Source organism: Dromiciops gliroides, chromosome 4, assembly GCF_019393635.1.
Source record: "Dromiciops gliroides isolate mDroGli1 chromosome 4, mDroGli1.pri, whole genome shotgun sequence".
In the NCBI taxonomy this organism is placed as follows: domain Eukaryota; kingdom Metazoa; phylum Chordata; class Mammalia; order Microbiotheria; family Microbiotheriidae; genus Dromiciops; species Dromiciops gliroides.
Window position 1 is genome coordinate 10,744,872 of NC_057864.1, and position 20,155 is coordinate 10,765,026.

At 49.3% G+C, this 20,155-nt stretch overlaps 1 protein-coding gene across 1 annotated transcript; it reads left to right on the forward strand.

The window, feature by feature from the left end:
- The first annotated feature begins 4,575 nt into the window (after positions 1-4,575).
- Positions 4,576-17,436, forward strand: DIRAS3 (DIRAS family GTPase 3). The gene is made up of 2 exons (XM_044005046.1): positions 4,576-4,972; positions 15,863-17,436. The coding sequence occupies exon 2, from the start codon at positions 16,060-16,062 to the stop codon at positions 16,654-16,656; it is 597 nt and encodes a 198-aa protein (XP_043860981.1). The 5' UTR covers positions 4,576-4,972; positions 15,863-16,059; the 3' UTR covers positions 16,657-17,436.
- Positions 17,437-20,155: the final 2,719 nt, after the last annotated feature.

Here is a 20,155-nt window from a genome sequence, read left to right on the forward strand (position 1 = left end):
ACTAAGCAACATGGAAGAGTAGAGATTTGGAGTCAAGGAAGACTTATGCAGGAATTCCACCTCAAAGACAAGCTGTGTGACCCTAGACCAAGTCCCTTAACTTATCTGAGTCTCTGTTTTGTCATCTATAAAATTGGAATGATAAAAGTATCTAACTCACAGGTTTGCTGTAAGGACCAACATATCATTTCTTTTTTCCAGATGAGCAAACTGAGGCAGAGGTTAAGGGACTTGTCCAGGGTCACACAGCTAGTAAATGTCTAAGGGAGTATTCCAAGTCAGGAATGGTTGATTCTAAGTCCACAGTGATAATTACCGAATCTCAGAGCTGGAAGAGATATGAGGTCATCTAGTCCAGGGTATCCCAGGCCATATGTACACACATGTGTATATATACCTGCACATACACACACACTTATTTATATATGTGTACATAGAAATACGTGTGTGTAGAGGTTCCCCTCCTTGACTCCCTCCCTCCCTTTGGCTCCCACTACAAGGCAAGAGCCCCTTTCAGAGGCTTCATTTTTCTTTCTCTTTTCCAAGGGTCTCCCAGGGCTTAGGATCTACTGAGTTTGACAATGTGAGTCTTGGCAGGTCCTGCTTTGAAAGCAGTGGAATAACTTGATCAAGACCACAGAATTCAGCTATGCCTCCTTACCAAAAGGTTCGGGCCAAGAAAGCAGAGGTAATCTTCAAATGCATTAAGAGAGATGTTGAACTTGGGACCAAGGAGGCAATGGCCTTGCTCTGTGCTGTGCTGGTCCAATCGTATCCAAATTCTTGTGTTCAATTGTGACACCACATTTTAGGAAGAATGGTGATTAGATGGATAATGTCAATCAAGCATTAAAAACCTACTGTGTGCTGAACACTGTGTTAGGCACTGAAGATACAAGTACAAAGAATGAAATAATCCCTGCTCACAAGGAGATTACATCCTAAGGGGGGGGATGACGAGCACTGATAAAAGATATGCAATGTAATCATAAAGTTAATATATTCAAAGTCGAGGCTCCAAGGTGGTTTATGAGGGAGAGCACTAGCAGCTGGGGGAGATTTGTGATGAACGTCCCAAAGAGGGCAATCAGGGTGGTGAAAGACAATGAAATCCCACTATGTTCATGTGGTAGTTGAAAGAATAAAGGGTGTTTAGTCTGAAGAACTCTGGAGAATGGGGGAGGAGGAAGAGACCTCAGGATGATAACTGTCTTCAGATGTGTGGGGTAGGGATAAAGTGCCGTATTTGAAGCCAGGGGAACCTGAGTTCAAGTCTTGTCTCTGACACTTAATAGTTGTGTGACCCTGGGCAAGTCATTTGATCTCTATCTGCCTCAGTTTCCTCATTTGTAAGAGAGGGATAATCATTGCATCTTCCTCACAAGGTTGTTATGAGAATCAAATGAGATAATATATACAAGAAACTTTGCAAATTGTAAAGTGCTAAATAAATGCTTAATATTATTAATCATTACTATTACTATTATTATCATTCACATAGTTAAAGGGTCTTGTGGAAGAGCAGTTAGGCTTGTGTTGCTTGTCCCCAGTGGACAGCAGAAGCAACAGAGAGAGCTGCAAAGAGACCCATTTGGACTTGCTATAAGGAAAAAGAACAACAGTCTTCCATCAAAGACTGGATGTCTGCCTATTGGGAATGCCATAGAGGAGACTCCTTTGGAGTCTGAGTGGACATAGCCCCTGCAGAAGTCCATGGATGGGCTGTGCCTTACACCAGTGGAAGGAATTCCCGTGTTGACGAGATCAGGGAGTCTATGAAGTATGAAAGTATTAGTGGCAAGTTCTAAACTGGGAGATTCACCAGCCACATAGTCTTTGGTGAGCTACGTCCTCCTCTGGCCCTCATTTTCCCCATCTGTAAAACAAGTGGTTTGGTCTAGATGGTTTCTATCCCCTTCAACTCTGAGACTCTTTTATTAAAATTATGAATGTATAGGCATTCGTTTTGTTGTTGCTGTCATTTGGGGTCCCACGTTTGCCTACAACTTGTTCTATCATTATGGGAGAAAAGAGATTAATTAGATGGTTGCTGAACTGCTCTCAAGCAGTTTTAGGACACCCCATAGCTATAACCATAGTTATGATTGTCATCAGAACTGGAAAAAATAGAAATGAAGATTATTTGTAAGGCTTTTTTTCCCAGAAGTGTCCCAAAGTAGGGAGGAAAGGCAGAGAAGAAGCTAGCGAGCAACCCAAACTCAATTGTGTAGGAGTTTTCAAAGCTCATCCATTGACTTTCAGAGTATGATAGAAAACTTGGAGGGCATTTGATCCAATGCTTTTAATTCTCAAATGAGGAAACTGAGGCCCCAGAGGAAGGTGACTCATCCACTGCATGTTGCCTAGCAAGGGGCTGCACTGATCATTAATTTGGGAAATTGTGAAATGAGGGGTGGGGGAAGAGACAATGGGCAGCCATGCCCAGTTCTTTCTGTCCTCACAGGGAAAGACCAAAATGGCAGCAGGAATTGAGGTTGCAGTCACATTTTAATAAGGCATCAAAGGTTCAGGGGAAAAGAGCACAAAGGTATTGAGTCAAGGGGTACAACAGTACAGAGACAGAAAGTGTTGGGATGCAGTGGTAAAGGAAGGCAGGCAGTGTGAGGAAGGGGATGGGGAAAGAGAGGGGCAGAGAATACCACACTCACAGGTTAGAATTGGAAGCACTCAACAGCATGAACTCATAAGAGATGGAAGAGGGCTGGAGGTGGGCCTAGGAGTTTGGGGGTGTAATTTTATGGCGTTTGGGGAGGAGAATAGGCTAATTCCTGTCTGTGCCACCATGGGGTTAGTTCATTAACATCCAAACCATTTCAAAGTTGTCGTAAAGCTTTAAAGTTAACATGTCCACATCATTTTGAAATTATCAGCGCCATTTGCAAACTGCTGGTCTGGGTCTTGTCTAAGATTGATTTATCACAGGAGCAAAAGTTCCTGCCAGCAAAGAGTCATTGCATTCCCCTGATTCTGCCCACATTACCAAGACATGACTTTTTGGTTAAAATATAAATGTATAAATGGCACCCATTCGCTCTTTGGAAAGGTTTACATGGACTCCCTTTGGGATCTTCCTTCCTGCTGTTGTCACTATACTGACCACTCTAAATCTACCAACGAGAAGCAGGGAGGGCTGGGCGGAAGGACCAGATCAGGATTCCATTTTAACAGTGTCCAGCTGTCTTCCCTGACACCCCAAACTTGGATAGAGATTTATGAGGCCTTGGTACCGAATTAGCGCTGGCCTCAGGCTAAAAGGAATGTTTGATGAAGGGGGCAGGGGAACACCAATGGCTTCATAACATAATCTTGCACAGGAACATGAGAAATCAAGCAGCAGGTCATGGGGATCTGGTGCCTTGCCCACGGAAAAAAGAAAACCCTATATTGGCCGTGTTCCCAAATACATGGCGCATGCTGTGCCCAGAGTCCATCTCCTCTCCCTCAGGAGGTAGGTCACACTCTGCATCGTGGGGCCTCTGGAATTGTGGGGTGATCATTGCCTTGATCTGGATGTGGGCAGTATGCATCTTCCTGAGTCCTCTGGAACTGAGACTGGTCATTGTTCAGTAAGCATTTATTAAGGGCCTCCTGTGTGCCTAGAACTGTACTAAGGACTAGGGTTAAGGACAAAGGCAAAAACAGTCTATTCAAATCATAAGGACACGTGAGAGAATGGTGTGCACTAAATGTATGCAGGGTCAGTTTGCCTCCTTTTATTAGGATATTATGCGGGCAATTTTCATGTTAACGGGCACAGACTTTCAGTCCTACCCACCCCCGCTTCTTTGTTGGGTGTCCTGGCAAGTCTGTTGAATGTGAAGTCCAGGTTCCAATCCCCAGCCGTTTTTTTGTTGTTGTTGTTCATTCGTTTGTTTTGTTTTGTTTTGTTTAGTGAGGCAATTGGGGTTAAGTGATTTGCCCAGGGTCACACAGCTAGTAAGTGTTAAGTGTCTGAGGCTGCATTTGAACTCGGGTACTCCTGACTTCAGGGCTGGTGCTCTATCCACTGCACCACCTAGCCACCACCCAAGCCAACAAGACACTCACCTTGGGAAAGGCAGTTAGCCTGTTTATACCTCAGTTTCCTCATCTGTAAAATGGAGGGAGGTGGTACTCCATGAACTTGAAGGTCTTCACTGCTCTAGATTTAAGATTCCCCCCCTCCCTCCTACACACACATGGAGGGGGCGGTGAGTGTCTTGTTGGCTTGGGTTGGTGACTTGTTGGGCACCTGGCCCCTCTGCCTGGGAGGGGAAGAGGCTGACAGGCAGGACCTTCCTTCCCTTTAAGCTCCAGGAATCAGAGCCTGTTGGTGACAGTTCTAATAACTACATCTTAGCTTTCTGCTTTTTATAGCAACAGGCTCTCGAATTGGGAGAAGGGAAACTCCCGGCGCGTGTGCCAGTGGTGGATGGGTGGCAGGGCTTGGTGTTTGCCTGAATCTTACAGGGGAAAGGAGGGCAGAGGCAGCTGTGCTGCCAGGGGCACGGGTGGTAGGGAACTAGAGGCGGGGATCTGCAACGTGGAGGAGTTGCCCGGTCTCTCCTGGGAGATCCTGTCTGTCCCAGGGAGCTCCAGGAGCCCTGCTCGCTCTGTGTGGTGCCCGGCCGCCCACAGGGTTGCGTGGGGCAGCCTGGCTGGCTCACTGGAGGGGGTGGGTTTATTTCTTTCTGCCAGAGCGGATCCCCACTAGCTGGCTGGATGTCCCTCTACCACTCTCTCCATGAATGGGACTGTTCCATTGGGTGGAAACCTTGAATGAAAACTAGGGAGGTTCCAGTCTGCTCTGCTCTTCCAGGAGAGAGGAGGAGAGGAAAGGAGAAGAGAGGAGAAGAGAGGCGAGAAGACTGGAGAGCGAGCACCAATCTCGGCAGCTCTTGGCTGACCTGGTGCCCTCCTCACTCAGGACCCTCCAACCAGCCTCTCGTCTCCAGCGCTCCCAGGCTGCCTGGTGAGACCCCCTGGGCAGCTGCAAAGGTCTTTGAAGGCCCCACCCCCTCAGCCCATCAGGCTGTTCTTGCCAGGTTTTCCTGGGCTAAGGGGGAAGACAGCATTAGGGATGGGGGGAGATGTTGAGTCACTTTGAAGATTTGGATTTGTCCCCAGAAAGTAAGAGCTAGGTGGATGGGCACTTGGGCTTTGTTTCCTGGGAGGGCTCTGGATGTTTCTGAGGGTGGAAAAGTCTTTTCTGGGCTTCCCCCCACCCTGAAAAGTGAGAAGGAAGGAGATTCTATGAGGTAGATGGATTCCTGTCATAGCCCCTCATCCCAGAGGCTGGGCTGAGTAATCTCTGAAGTCCTGGACAGCTCTCCATCCTGAAATGCCCCAGAGCAGACTGGAGGCAGGGCCGGAGTGCAATGTTGGGTGTTTGTTTTCCCCTGCTCAGGTTCTACTTAGCCTCATCCCCCAGGGTGTCTGGTCTGTCTGCCCTTGGGAAGGCTGCTGACACTTGTCTGTGCAGCCTGTTCTAGGTTGGGGGATGACAGGGGCTCTCAGTACAACCCCGAGGCGATACAAGGCACCCAATCTTTAAATACTCCTCCTGCCGCCCCCTGCCCCTTCTGGCTGTGCCAACAGTCAATGTGACCTTTGATACATGGTTGGGGGTGGGAGGTGTGTTCTAAAAGTTGCTCATGTTGTCGTTTGGGTTGGCAGTGAAGATTGGGCAAAAGGTCCCGGAAATACAAATGATAAATGACTCAGGTTTGGACTGGGGCTTAATGCTAAGGGAGTGTTTCTATGCACCCACCCGCCCCACCCCCGCCTAGCTCTCTAAGGACACAGTATTATTGTCTTCACCTAACACCTGAGGAAATGGAGATAAGGTGATTTTGAGGTCACACTGCTGCTTTCTGATGGCACCTCCCTGACCCCCTTCAAGTCCCTGTCCCTTCAAGACAGAAGCTCAGAGTCCCAAGGGACCTTGGAGCAATCCAGTCTAATCTGGGAGCACAGACCCAGCAAATGGTCCTCCAGTCTTAGATCAATCCAATTCGGTAAATACCTCTTAAGCTCCTACTATGTGTCAGGCGCCTTCTAAGCACTCAGGAGACAGCCCACCATACTTTCTGATAACATGGTTAGGAAGTTCTTTCTGACATTCCTTGTCCAGGCTTCAGAGCTAAAGTGAACAAGTCTGATCCCTCTTCTATTGGCAGCCATTCAAATACTGGAAGGCTGCATTTACTAAGCCCCGACTGTTTGCCAGGTGCCAGGTGTTCTTCGAGGGACAAAAATAGCCCTGGTCCTCATGGACTAGGGGAGGTAACAGATGCACACCTAAGTCTATGGAGCAAATTTTGGAGGAGACCCATGATTCCAATGGCACAGGGAACTCCTAATGAGCAAACCACTGATGCAGATAGGCAGCTACACTTCAACGTAGAGTCTTAGCCAGTAGCCAAGGACACTGAGAGGCTAAGGTACTTAGCCAAGGTAATTCAACCCATCAAGATCAGAGGCGGAGTTTTAAATGGAAGCCTTACCTGACTCGGGGCCTGGTTCTCCAGCTAGGGCTTTCTCATGAAAAGGACCACAGGACTGGTTCAAATACCGCCACTGATGCTCTCTGTGTGACCTCAATTGGGCGATGCATTTCACCCAAGAATTAGATGCTTGTTGGGGATGGCTCCCTAGCCCTCCCAAGGTCCCCCTTCTCTTGTCCTTTATCTACAAAGTAAATAGAAAGGTCACTTTGGAGGGGAGGGCCAGCGGCCGAGGGCATCTGAGCAGGTTCATGGTGAGGGGCTGCTTGAGCTGCATTCTGAGGAAGCCAGGGATCCTAAGAGACATTAAGAAGGAGTACATTCTGGGAAGGGCCAGCCACTTTGCTGGCAATGTAGTAGTGATGCGATGCTAGGGTTTGCAGGTAGCTTTACAAATGTGACCTCATTTGATCTTCACAACAGCCCCTGGAGCTAGGCACTATTATTACCCCATTTTACAGATGAAGAAACTGAGGCAGACAGAGGGTGGATGATGTGCCCAGGGTCACACAGCTAGGAAATGTCTAAGGCTGGATTTAAACTCTGGTCTTCCTTATTCCAGACCTAACACTCCAGCCACTGGGCCACCCAGCTGCCTCCAAGGCAAACAGAGATGAAGTGACCTGCCCAGGATCACAAAGTATCTGAGACTGGATTTGAACTTGGGTCTTCCTGACTCCAGGCTCAGCACTCTATCCATTTTCTTGTGCCACTGCATATTCCCATTGGGCTGGGATCAATGACCATATTTTACATAATTATAACTTCAAGTAATGTGAATTTGAATACATGCTTCTACTTTAGGAGATTCATTATTCCCACTAAATCAGGGCTGAGCTGTATATGACAGGGGAAAATGTACAATGAGTCTGAAAATGAGGCATTTTGGGAAAGTCTTTAAATGTCAAACGAAGGTGTTCGAACTTGATCCTACAGGAAATAAGAAGTTGCATGAGCTTTGTGAGCATGGAAGTGCCTCAGTCAGACCCAAGTGTCATTTTGGCAGCTGTGAGGATAGTTTGGAAAGGGGAGAAGTTTGAGGACAGGAGTCCAATGAAGAAGCTACTGCAATGGTCTAAGTGGAAGGTGATGAGAGTCAGCACTGAGGAAGAGGGTGGATGAGAGGGAATGGACAGAGATCTCTGAAGTATAGTCAACAAGACTTAGAACTGAAGGGGTGGGGGGTAAGGAAGAGAAAATGCAGGCGCTGGGAAGGACTGGTGGGACCCCTGGGAGAAACAAAGGCGTTTGGAAGAGGGGAGGGTTGGAGCAAAAGAGAATGACTTGTTTTGGACACCTAAAGTGTATGCACTTGGAAGCTCAGGAGGGAGACTGGGGCTGGATGTGGAGAGCTGGGCACCATCTTCATAAAGATGAGAACTAAACCTCTGGGAGCACATGAGATAAGACAGACACAGAGAGAGAATGTGTAAAGAGAATGTCAAATCAAACAATTCCAATTGGATAAACATTTATTAAGCACCTATTGTATGCCTGGCCCTAGGCCACGTGTTTGGTATAGATAAAAAGGAAGTCTGCCCTCAAGAAGCTTACATTTACTAAGGGAGTGGGAAGGAGAATGTCCCACTAAACAGACAAGTCAATAGGATGTCATTTGTGGGGCAGTGGAAGGCAAACAACTGAGAGGAACACAAAAGGCTGCATGGAAACAACAGTCACTGAACTGAGCCTCAAAAGGAGCCAGGCATTTGAATCTATCAATAAGTTTTGATTGAATACCTCCTATATGCCACTGGGCTAAGCCCTGGAAATACAAAGAGAAGCAAGGGGGCAAAGGAGATAGCCAACCAAGCACTGATGAGCATGAAGCACCTACTGTGCGCCAGACTGCTAGCAGCTAGGAAAACAGGCCAAAACAAAACAGTGCCTGCCCTTAAGGACCTTCTGTCAGAGGAGAGCAGAAGAGACGGAGGAGAAAGTAGAGGAGGGTGTAAGTAAGTGTACACTTGTCCTGAGCATAGAAGGGACCCACAAAGGTATTGGCAGCAGATAGAATGGGGTCCAGAAAGCACTAGGTCAGTGTGGCCAGAATGGGGAGCTGAGGATAGAGAATAATATGAAATAAGGCTGGAGGGGCAGCTAGGTGGCACAGTGGATAGAGCACTGGCCCTGGATTCAGGAGGACCTGAGTTCAAATCCGACCTTAGACACTTGACACTTACCAGCTGTGTGACCCTGGGCAAGTCACTTAACCCCAAACTGCCTCACGAAAGAAAGAAAGAAAGAAAGAAAGAAAGAGAAGAAAAGAAAGAAAGAAAGAAAGAAAGAAAGAAGAAGAAAGAAGGAAGGAAGGCTGGAGAGGTGGCCTAGAAGCAGACTGTGGAGACTTTAGATGTGGTGCTTCTAGTGAAGGGGGAATGATAAGGTCCAACTTGTGTCATTCGGAAAGTTGTGTGTATGGAAGACAATTGGAGAGGGAAGAGACTGGAAACAAGGAGAACAACTAGGGAAGCTGTGGTAATAATCAGAAGAAAAATGATGAGGCTCTTAGCAGAGTGCCTGGCACATAGTAGGTGCTTAATAAATATTGATGGGGTTGGCTTATCGGAGACAGGGGCAGTGGCTCTGGGGCTGAAGAGAAGGGGGATAGAAGAAATATGGTTGAGGAACTAAAATCAGGGTGGACCGCAGCCAGCTCTCTCATGAGTCAATTGTTGTGAGCACTTACCCCTACCACTCAGGGCTTGGTTTGTTGTTTTGTTGGCTTAAACTGAAGATGATGGAGAAAATGGGACCGATGCAGGTCCCCCATCAAAATATGGAGAGCCTTTTTGGAGAGCCAGAAAGACCCCAAGGTGGAAAATGCATTTGGTTAGCGATTGGCGATGGGGCGGTTGAGGACTTGATTGAATGGCCTGAAGAGTCCAAGGTTCCTAACCTGGCCAGCTGGATAGATGGCGGTGCTTCATGGTCTAGATGGCAGGCACCACGTACAGAACATGAAATCTGGAATCAAAGGACATGAATTCAAGCAGTCCTACCAACGGACTTCACTTAGGAGAGCTCGTAACGCTCTGGGCCTCATTTCCCTCACCTGTCAAAGGAGGGGGCTGGAGGAGGTGGTCTCCAAGGTGCTTTTTCCATTCTAAAGCTGTGCTTCTCTAAGCTATATTCATACATAGGTGTGTACAAACTAGAGACGAGTTATTTGTGGGGGAAAAGATACCAGCAGCTGCTGGGGCAGGACAGGCTTCATTCACAAGATGATGCTTGAACTACATCTAGAAGGAACCAGGCATTCTAAGAGACAGAAGTAAGGAGGGCACCATTGCATTCCAGGTATAGCCAGGCTTGGAGAGGGGAACGAAGTCCTGTGTATGAAGAACAGTGAACTGTCCATGATAACGAGGCTGTCAGATGTATGAAGGGGAAGGAAAGTGATGTACAATAGAATGCAGAGGAAGGAAAGGCCCAGGTTAGGAAAGACTTGACTGCTTCCAAACAAATTGGTCCCTATTTACTCCCAGAAGGGATGGGGAAGTCATCAAAGATAATTGTGAAGGAGAGTGACGGGGTCAGACCTGACTGTACTTTAGGAAAATCACTCTGGGGGGTATGTAGAAGATGGGTTGGGGAAGACTGAAGGCAGGGAGACCAATTAGAAGGCTCTTATTATTGTCCAGTCAGTAGTGATGAAGCATATCTAGGCTGCGGCTATAGGTAGAGAGAAGGGGACAAATGCTATAGATGTTGGAGAAATTTACAAGCTTGAATAACATGCTGGATGTGAGGAGTGAGGAAGAAAGGAGGATTGGGAACCTGGATGACTGAAAGGATAAGGGTGCTCTTGACAGTAACAGAAAAGTTCAGAAGAAAAGATGAGTTTAGAGGAAAAATATAACTATTCTATTTTGGACATATTGAGTCTGAGATGTCTACAGATATATCCCATCTAAATGTCTTGTAAGGCTGTTGCTGATGTGGGATTGGGTTTCAGAAGAGAGACTCGAGTATATAGATCTGGGATGAAGAATACATTAGGAGATATCTGAAAATAGATGATGACTAAACTCATGGGAACTAATGTATTCCCCAAATAAGACAGTGTTGACAGAGAAGAGAAAGGGGCTCTGGCTTCCTACAGATCATAGGCATAGTGAGCCAGTACGGAAAGGATAGTCAGATATGAAGGAGGAGGGAGAAGGAGAGGAAGGGGAAGAACGAGAAAAAAGGGGAGGAGTGGAAGGAAGAAGAGAGGAGGAGGGATCACAAAAACCCAAAGAGGAAGAAGTGGCCCATAGTACCCACGCAGCTGAGGGATCAAGAAAGGATGAAGACTGAGACAAGGCCATCAGATTTTGTAAGGAAGAGACCACAGGTAAATTTGGCAGTGCCGAGAGATGGCCCGGTTTTTCTGGACTTCAGTTTTGTAAGGATACAAGTGACTAGCCCTGGTCACACCTTTTGACCCACTACTGGGCATAGACCCAAGGAAGCCAACTACACCCACAGCCACTATACTAGCCAGTGCATGCTCTCCTCATCTCACACCGAGACTATGCAATAGCTGCTGGGGCCTCAGCCGGCCCTTAAGCCTCTCCCCACTCCACTCCATCCCCATTTAGCCACCAAAGCCGCCTTCCTAAAGGGAAGGTCCAACCATGTCAGCCCTCCCCGGTACTCACGAAACTTCCCGGCTCCCTGTGGACTCCAAGCAATTATTAAGTGCCCTCCGTGCTTGGCACAAATACAAAGTCTGGCGGCTCAGGTCCCTTCACAGCCTCCCCCTCCTCCTTCCAGCCTTCCCGCACCTTACACCCCCCCACAGAACACCCCATCTCCTGGGTCTGGGCATTTTCTAGTTGTTCCCCGTGTTTGAAGTGTTCTCCCTTCTCCTCTCTGACTCCTGTCTAACCCAACCGAAAAGCCTTTCTCGATTCCCCTTTATGCCAGTGCCTGGAGCTTGGTATAGCGTCCCCTTACATTGTGAGCTCCCTGAGGGCAGGGCTGCTGTTTGCGTTGGGCGCCGCGCAGGCTCTTAATAAAGGCGGGTTGGTCTATTTCCCTTTGAGACGTTCTCTTAACCCTACCCCTAACCCTCCTACGCCAGGCCAAAGACGCCTGCCCTCTTTAGCACCAGGATAGGCAAAGAGGGGGGTGGGGGGTCTCTCGTTCTCGCCCCTTCCCAGAAAAGAGGAGTGAAAAGAAGGGTCTCTTGTTCTTGCCCCTCCCCAGGAAAGGGAGGGAGGGTCTCTTCTTGCCCCTCCCCAGAAAAAGGGGGTTCTCTTGTTCTCGCCTCTCCCCAGAAAAAGGGGGGTCTCTTGTATTTGCTCTTCCTTAGAAGAGTATGGGGTCGGGGAAGTTTCTTATCATTGCCCCTCCCCAGGAGTGTGGGGGGAGGGAAGGTTTCTTGTTCTTGCCTCTCCCTAAAAGGTGAGCGGGGGAGTCTTTTTCTTGCCCCTACACAAGAGAGTGGAGGGAAAAGGGTCTCTTGTTCTTGGCTGTCCCCAGCACAGAAGGGGTGTATGTGTTTGTGGGTGTGGGGTCTCGTATTGTCACTCCCCGAGAAAGGATAGAAGGGGTGGGGGGGGGGGTCTCTTGCTCTTCTCCGGGACTGAAGCGTCTGCCAAGGGTTTAAGCGCATGCGCAAGATTGCAAACCAGCTAGGCATGATGCGCACGCGCAATACCAGTTTAAACCAGTATAAACCTTCCCCTGCAAACATTCCCACTAACTAACGCGTATAATTTATCTTGGCGAGTCTGCGGTAATCTCGCGATATTGGACGTGAAAGGCCCTGTTGCCAAGCTCGCTGCCCCACTCCCCAAAGAATTATATAATTGTATACCGCCAACATTGGGGGGGAGGGGGGCGGTAGCACCGCCCCCCAGGCTCAACAGAAACAGAGAGCCTTCCTATAGGCTGGATTCAGGCGGCCCTAGCAACGGGGAAAGAGGGTGGGCGGAACATGGTTACCTCCTTTTGCTGATTGGACAAGCATCCAGCCCTGAAAAAGCGGAATGGGCTGGGATTGGCCGGACTGTGCGAGGCTCTGTCGGACCGTGTCGTGATTGGTCGGAGCCCGGCTGGGCGTTTAGACGGGGTGCTGTGTCTCTGCAAGCCTCAGCTATGGCTCACTCCCCATCCCTGGGCCCCTCCACGCGTGCTGCTGAGTGAGGAGGAGAAAATGCTGCTGCTGTTCTGCCCACTACAGATGCATGTTACACAACCTCACCTGGACCCTCCCTTCGGGTGGCACCTCCCTCCTGCACTGCCTCTCCCCTCTCCCTGGCATCTCCTCCAGACCTCTTCCTTCCTCCCTCCCTCGCTTCTTCCCTCCCTCCCTCCTCTCTCTCCCTCTCTCCCCCTCCCATGCCCACTAACCCTGAGCCCTCCTCTTTCCTCCCTCTATACTGCTTCACTTGGTGATCTCATCAGCTCGAATGGATTTAATTATCATCTCTATGCTGATGGTTCTCAAATCTATTTATCCAACCTTAACCTCTCTCCAGACTCGCGTCTCCAACTGCAGTCCAGACATCTTGGAATGGACGTCCCTCAGGCATGTCCACAGGCGAACGGGTGGTCTCTCCCCCTGCCAAACTTCCCTGTTATCGCTGGGGGTACCAACATCCTCCCAGTGCCCCAGGCTCGCAACCTGAATGTTACCTCCTGATTCTGTCCTAGTCTCCCTAGCTAGTCAGTTACCAAGGACTGTTGATGTCACCTTCACAGCATCTTTTAGATGTGCTCCCTTCTCCCTGATGCTGCCACACCCTGGTGCAGGCCTTCATCACTACTGTCTGGGCTGCTGCAACACCTTCCCCATGGGTCTCTGCCTGTTCCAGATTGTCCTTCCCTAAGGCCTCCCACTATGACCATATCAGCCCCCTACTCAATACACTGCAGTGGCTCCCTATCCCCTGTGGGATCAAATAGAAAATCCTCTCTCAGAACCCCTCCCCTCCACGTGCCCTCTGGTGCAGTGACCTGGCCTCCTGACTGGTGTCCCACCTCTGGTGTCCAGTGTCTGCCTTCAAGGCCCAGCTTCTGCAGAGCACCTTTCCCAAGTCCTCTTCTCCCTGGTGCCTTTCCTCTCATGATCATCTCCACTCTATCCTGTCTATAGTTTGTCTGAACATATTACTTACATGTTGTCTCCCACACTGTCTTTAGCCTTTTTCTGGAGTGTAGTTCTTAGCATATAGTAGGTGCTTAATAATTGCTCACTGACTTTTCACCCTGGTAATCCATTCTGCCCTGAGGTCCCTCCTCTGCTTGGTTCTTAACAGAAAGTCCATTTTAAGACAAATGTTTGGGTTAAGTATCTCTTGATCCCTTTCTGGACTTGACTCCTGACTCACCGTACTTTCCCCACCATGCCACCCTCCCCTTTAACTTTTCTTTTGTGTGTTATCTTTCCCTACTAGAATGTAAGCTCTCTGAGGGTAGGACCCGTCTTTCTTTTTGCTTAGAGTCATATTCTTGGCACTTAGTGCAGTGGTTAATATAGTACATAGTAAGTGGTTAATAAATGCTTGTTAACTTGACTATGTACCAGGCACTATGCTAAGTGCTAGAATTAAAAATGCAAGCAGATAACCTTTAGTTTTTACAAAGCACTCTTTGTACATTATTTGATCCCTAAACAACGCTGGGATCTAGGTGTGTTTTTTTACCTCCTATTGCTGACCAGGAAACAAGGTTGAGAAGTGAAGTGACTTGCCTAGGTTCACAAAGCCAGTCTGTGTCAGTGGTATAACTTGAATCCAGGTCTTTCTGGCTCCAAGTCCTGAATTTGGTCCTGTCTTCTCTAGGGTTGCCATCCCCAATTCCCCCACTTCTCAATTTCCTTGGCTTCCTGTAAGATTCAGCCTGAAGCTCACCTGCTCTAAAAAGGCTTTCTATTTGCCTGGCCTTCTCAGATTACTTTTCATCTAATCTGAAAATGTCTCCTGTGTATCTTGTGATTGACATCAGCAGTGTCTCATCTTTACATCAAGATCCCTTCAGGCCTCAGATTGGCTTAGTCTTAAAATTGGAATATCATCCATGTTGCATTGTATTTTTATTTATTTTGTTAAAGATTTCCCAATCCCATTTTAATCCGGCAGTGTCCTTACTCTGCAATGTTGTGGGCCTGGTGGGGCCTGCAGGCTGTGTGTCTGATACCTCTGATTTGCATGTCATCTTCTCCAAAGGAATTGAAGATTCTTGAGGGCAGGATCGTGTCCTCGCCTCTCTCTCCACCACCACCCCCTGACCCAGAGAGCCAAATAAATAAATGCTTCCTGACTATCTCCCACAGTTTGACTAGCTTGGTGATTTTGCTTTCTAAGTACAGTTTGGCACAGGGACCACATAGACCAGTCTTCTTGCTGTATCTGGGAATCTCAAGGCTGTAGAAGGTCCAAGGACTCAGGACCGGAGTGATTTGGAATGACCCAAGTCCAGAGGCAGAGGTGTCGATTAATCTGGCCACCCTCCCTCCAGCAGAGAATGCTCACTTCTTAAGGGCAGGACCTTTACATTCTAGATTTATGCTGCCAGTGCTTAGTCAAATGTCTGACCCAGAGAAGACACCTCATCAATGCTTGCTGATTGTCTGGGGTCGCTATAGGGGGACTGGGCCATAGAAATGCACAGTTGATTTGCAGAGGCTTGGGGGAAGGGGGATTTGGTAGAGAAAGGGCAGGAGTCTTGCCTGGCCAGGAGCTCAGGAAGCAGAGGGAGGGAGAGGGGAAAAGGGAAGGGGAGGGGGATTTCTCCTTGGAAATCTACCATGCTGACCCTCAGCTGAGTGTGTAGCTGCATGGATGGATGGATGGAGGGGATGGTGACCGTCCAGACTGCCTCTAGATAAAGCTAACCTGTGTATTGGGAATTGATAGTAGGATCAATGACCTAAAGCTGAAAGGGACTCCTAAGCCATTTGGTCCCAAACCCCCATGTTGTGGTAAGGAAACTGAGGTTCAGAGAGGGTAAACATTTTGCCCAAGGTCACACAGCTGCTGGAAGAGCTGAGGTCTGAATCCAGGTCCTCTAACTCCTAATCTAGCCTGTTTTTCCCCAATAGTCTAGGCTCCCAGCCCCCACTGTGGTGCCCTCCCTTCTCCATACCCCAGGGACCAGAGCTAGAACAAGTATTAAGCAAGGGAGATTTGCAAAGCTGGGGAAGGGGGAGGGGGCAGGTTCCATAAATAATATTTATAAACTGTTCCCCGCTACCCCAAGCCTGCTATGCCAGTGAGATGTGTGTTGATGCCGTTTGACATTTTTTTTCTGGGGGGAGGGGGCGCAGAATTAGCTGGCTGGGGGCTCTGCAAAGGAAAGGACAAGTTTGAGTGAGAAATTGCCTTTCTCTGTCTCTCTCCTCCTCCCTGCCCGTCTCCTAGATTCCCCCAATGGCCAGGTAAACAGAGAAGCTGAGTGGGCAAAGCTGCCCCCCTCCCAGCCGTGCCCCACCCCCGAGTTGAGATTGCAGCCAGCAGCCTCTCACTCCCCAGCTTGCCTGTTCAGATCACAACAGCAGGGGTAAGCAGCGGCGGCGGCAGCTGTTCTCACTCACTCCAGCTCGAATTCAGCTTCCGAGATGCCAGAGCAGAGCAACGACTACCGTGTGGTGGTGTTTGGGGCAGCCGGAGTCGGAAAGAGTTCCCTGGTCCTGAGGTTTGTCCGGGGCACTTTCCGGGAAACCTACGTGCCGACCATCGAAGACACCTACCGCCAAGTGATCTGCTGCGAGAAGAGCGTCTGCACCCTCCAGATCACCGACACAACAGGTAGTCACCAGTTCCCAGCCATGCAAAGGCTGTCCATTTCCAAGGGTCACGCCTTCATCCTGGTGTACTCGGTCACCAGCAAGCAGTCCCTGGAAGACCTGCTGCCCATCTACGAGCAGATCCGCCAGATCAAAGGCGACGTGCAGAAGGTCCCCATCATGCTCGTGGGCAACAAAACCGACGAGGACCAGCGGGAGCTGCAGGCCAGCGAGGGGGAGGCTCTGGCCAACAAGTGGAATTGCTCCTTCATGGAGACCTCGGCCAAGAACAACTCCAACGTTCAGGAGCTCTTCGAGGAGCTGCTCAACCTGGAGAAGAGGAGACCTGTGTGCCTACAGGTGGACGGGAAGAAAGCCAAGCAGCCCACTAGAACCGACCGGCTGAGAGGCAAGTGCTGTCTTATGTAAGCCCCAAGGGTCGCCCAGCAGGACCCTTCGCTTTCTCTGCATGGTGTCTGGCTTAGGGGCATGGACTACTCCCCCCTGTTGGAAAGGGTCACCCACAGCATCACTGATTTTTTTTTTTCATGAGGAATCTTAGCTCGTGGTTCATGCTATTTAAAAAAAAATGGATCCGAAAAAACGTCCTTTGGGGGAGGGGGGTGGGAGAAAAACCCAAATGTGACCAAGACATTCAACATTTACTGGAGGGGGAGGGACTAATGACTCTATTGACTTTACACACAAAAAAAAAAAAAGAAAAAGAAAAACAAGAAACAAGACAAATCCGGCGGCATCCAGCATTCACTGTGTCGAAGTATTCTGAACTTTGAAGAAAATATTTGCCAAAACCCCCAAATTTGAATCCCCAGGCCAGGACGTGTTTTGAATAATGTCATAACCCCCCTTTTTATAATACCACGAGTCATATTGCTTTTTAGCATTTGGGATTGCTTGACCAAGAACCCCTAACTTGCCTATGCTGTAAATACTTTAAGAACCCCATCTTCAGAATTCACCTTGAATCAATTTGCTGTTGAGTCTGGAAGACCTAATTCAGAAGCCCGGGAAGCTGTGCTGTCTCGACTGGTAGATTCAGGGGTGGAGAGGAAGATACTCGCTTACCAAAGATGTGCTTAGATGTCTCAGAAATAAAGTTCCAATCGTGTGTGTCTGTGTGTGTGTGCTTGTGTGTCCGTGTGTGTCGCTCAGCAGCTACGGAGGCATGTGGCCGTGATTTAGGAATAAGTGTGACTTATTAAAGCTCTTCCTTGCATGGAATCACCCGTGTCCTGTTGTGGTTTTTCTCGACAGCGTGGGACTTGGCTGCATTTGGCAGGGGAGCCCTTAAATGGCTCCTGGCTCAGGGCCCAAGGCAGGATCTCAGAGGGAGGGAGGGAGGGAGGAAGGGGGAGAGGGAGGGGGGAGGGAGGGGAGAGGGAGGGGAGGGGGGAGGGAGGGGGGAAGGAGGGAGGGAGGAAGGAAGGAAGGGAGCGAGCCCCTTCTCCCTCGGGCGATTAGGATCTAAGCCGATCTCTCAGGCCCCCTGCAATGCAGGGGTTGCTTAGCTCGGATCTACCCCCTCTTGGTCACTAGGACTTCTCTGGAGGGAGCAGAGAGGAAGCAGGCAGAGCAGCAATAGAGAAGAGGCAGATCAGAGGATTGGCAGCTGGGGACCACTCTCTTCCATAGTTCATCTGCTGCAATACCCTCCTTTTTCAGAGAAGGAAACTGAGTCCCAGGCAGGGCTATTCACCTGCCCCCAGATACAGGCAGATGGTAAGTAACAGAACCCCTTCAGGATTCAGATCCAGACCTTCCACCTCCCTGCCCAGAGCTCTATTGCTATACCTCAGTCCCTGAGGGAGAAGCTCTGCCCATGCCAGCAGCAGCAGCAGTGGCAGTAGCCACCACCACCATCACCACCACCACCACCATCACCATGGCGTTTCTGGAGCCCCTGCAGGCTTTCAAAGTGCTTTCTACAGGTTCAGTCATTTGCTGCATCTTGTTTGATGACCTCTAGAGGAGGCAGGTGGGTATTGAGCTGGGGGCTACCTTAAGAGAGGCAGCACTGTAGGACTAGAGAACAGGCCTCCCTCAAAGACAGGAAGACCTGGGTTTAAGTCCCATCTCCGACACAAACTGGCTCCATGACCCTGGGCCTGACAGGTCATTTCTTGGGGCCTCAAGGAACTGATCTGCATTGGTGGAGGGAATTTCCTGACCAAGAGTTCCCATTGCCAGTGAAATCACAGATGTGATTCCAAAAGACCAAAAGACAGTTATCATTGTGGAAGAAGGAGGGGGTTGTATCTGCAGGGGGAGGGGAGGGGGAAGGCATGTTCCCTTTCCTTTGGTGGGATGATTGAGGGAAAATTCTATAAATCCCTTGATGAAAAGAATGCTCAATCAATAAATATTTATGAACCACCTGCTTTATAGCAGGCACTATGCTAAGTAATGGGGATACAAAGGAAGGCAAAAGATAGTCCTCGTTCTCAAGGGGCTACGTGGGGGGAGACAACGTGCAAATAATGACTGTTTAAAAGATGTATACAGGATGAATTGGAAAGAATCCGCAGAGGGAAGGCTGTAGCCTTCAGTGCCTTGATTAGCCTTCATTAGCATTAAGGGAGGTCAGAAAAAGCTTCCTATAGGATGTGAGATTTTCACAGGGACCAGAGAAGGTAGGAAAAGGAGGGGGAGGGGGCAGCCAGAGAAAATGCTGGAAGCCGGGAGATGGCATCTCTAGGAGGAGGGACAACCAGGGTCACTTGATCCAGGCTGGGGGGGAGGGGCATGGGAGAAGACTGAGGAAGGCTGGGAAGATGGGGGGGGGGAGCCCTGGGTTATGAAGGGCTTTGAATACCCCACAGAGCATTTTGTATTGGATCCTGGAGGCCACAGGAAGCTACTGGGGTTGACTGAGTAGGGAGGGTGGCACAGTCAGACCTGTGCTTTAGACTGAATGGAGGATGCCCTGATGGGGAGAGGCTGAGGCAGGCGGACTCCTCACCACCACCAGCCCACCAGCCTCACCAGCCCCACCAGCCACGGCAGCCACGGCAATGGTCCTGACAGGGTGAGGTGACCAGGGCCTGGACCAGGGTAGGGAAGGCAGTGTCAGAGGAAAGAAGGGGCCACATGAGAGGTATCGGCAGGTTTGGGCAACAGAGTGAATATTGGGGGAAGAAACTTGGAGCCCAGGAGATACCCCAGAAGTGGAGGAACCTCCAAGAAGAAGTCATTTTTCTGTAGCTTTTAAACAGATGAAAAACATAATCCTCAACCCCTTCTCCCAGAATTCCTCAAGACCCCTCCTGTGAGCAGCTTCCTTGTCTCCCCCACCATCAAGAAGATCCCACTCTAGTTTCCCCACAGTTCTTTTTATCTTCATTTGTGCCCTTGCCCCTTCCCCTGGTATTTTATTTTTCTAAATCCATTTTATATCCCCCCAGGGAAAGGCAAGCTCACTGAGGGCATGGACTATTTCCCTGTATCTCAGCACCTAACACCACACACTTTTAGTCCAGACTTGTGCCTTCCTCGATGTGGGGATGTCCTCGAACGGAAACTCCCTTCACTGATGCACAACTCACTGATAGCTTATCAGAGACTTGGAGTTGCCTGGGATTACGGAGAGGCTGAAATCATTCATCCAGAGTCTCCCAACCCGTGTCCTCCTGCAAGGCTTGAACCCAGGTGTCTTCTTGACTCGGGAGGCCTCTCTAGTCACTCTGTCAACCTACCACACTCCCCAGTGTGGGATGACCAAAACACTGAGGATGGGTGTTTCTTCTCTTGTCTTAGCCAGGTCAAGGCTCTTTCCTAGTCTGAAGATGGGGGCGGGGGAAGGAGAAAAGGAGAGAATAAGCACCCAACATCTATTATGTGCCAGGAACTGGGCTGGCTTTTTTACAAATAAAGCTGTCCCTTGGAAATAGTTGTACAATCCCATTTCTAG

What these genes read in the sequence shown, in the direction of transcription:
- DIRAS3 (XM_044005046.1), top strand. Translation starts at nt 16,060, where the DNA reads ATGCCAGAGCAGAGCAACGACTACCGTGTGGTGGTGTTTGGGGCAGCC.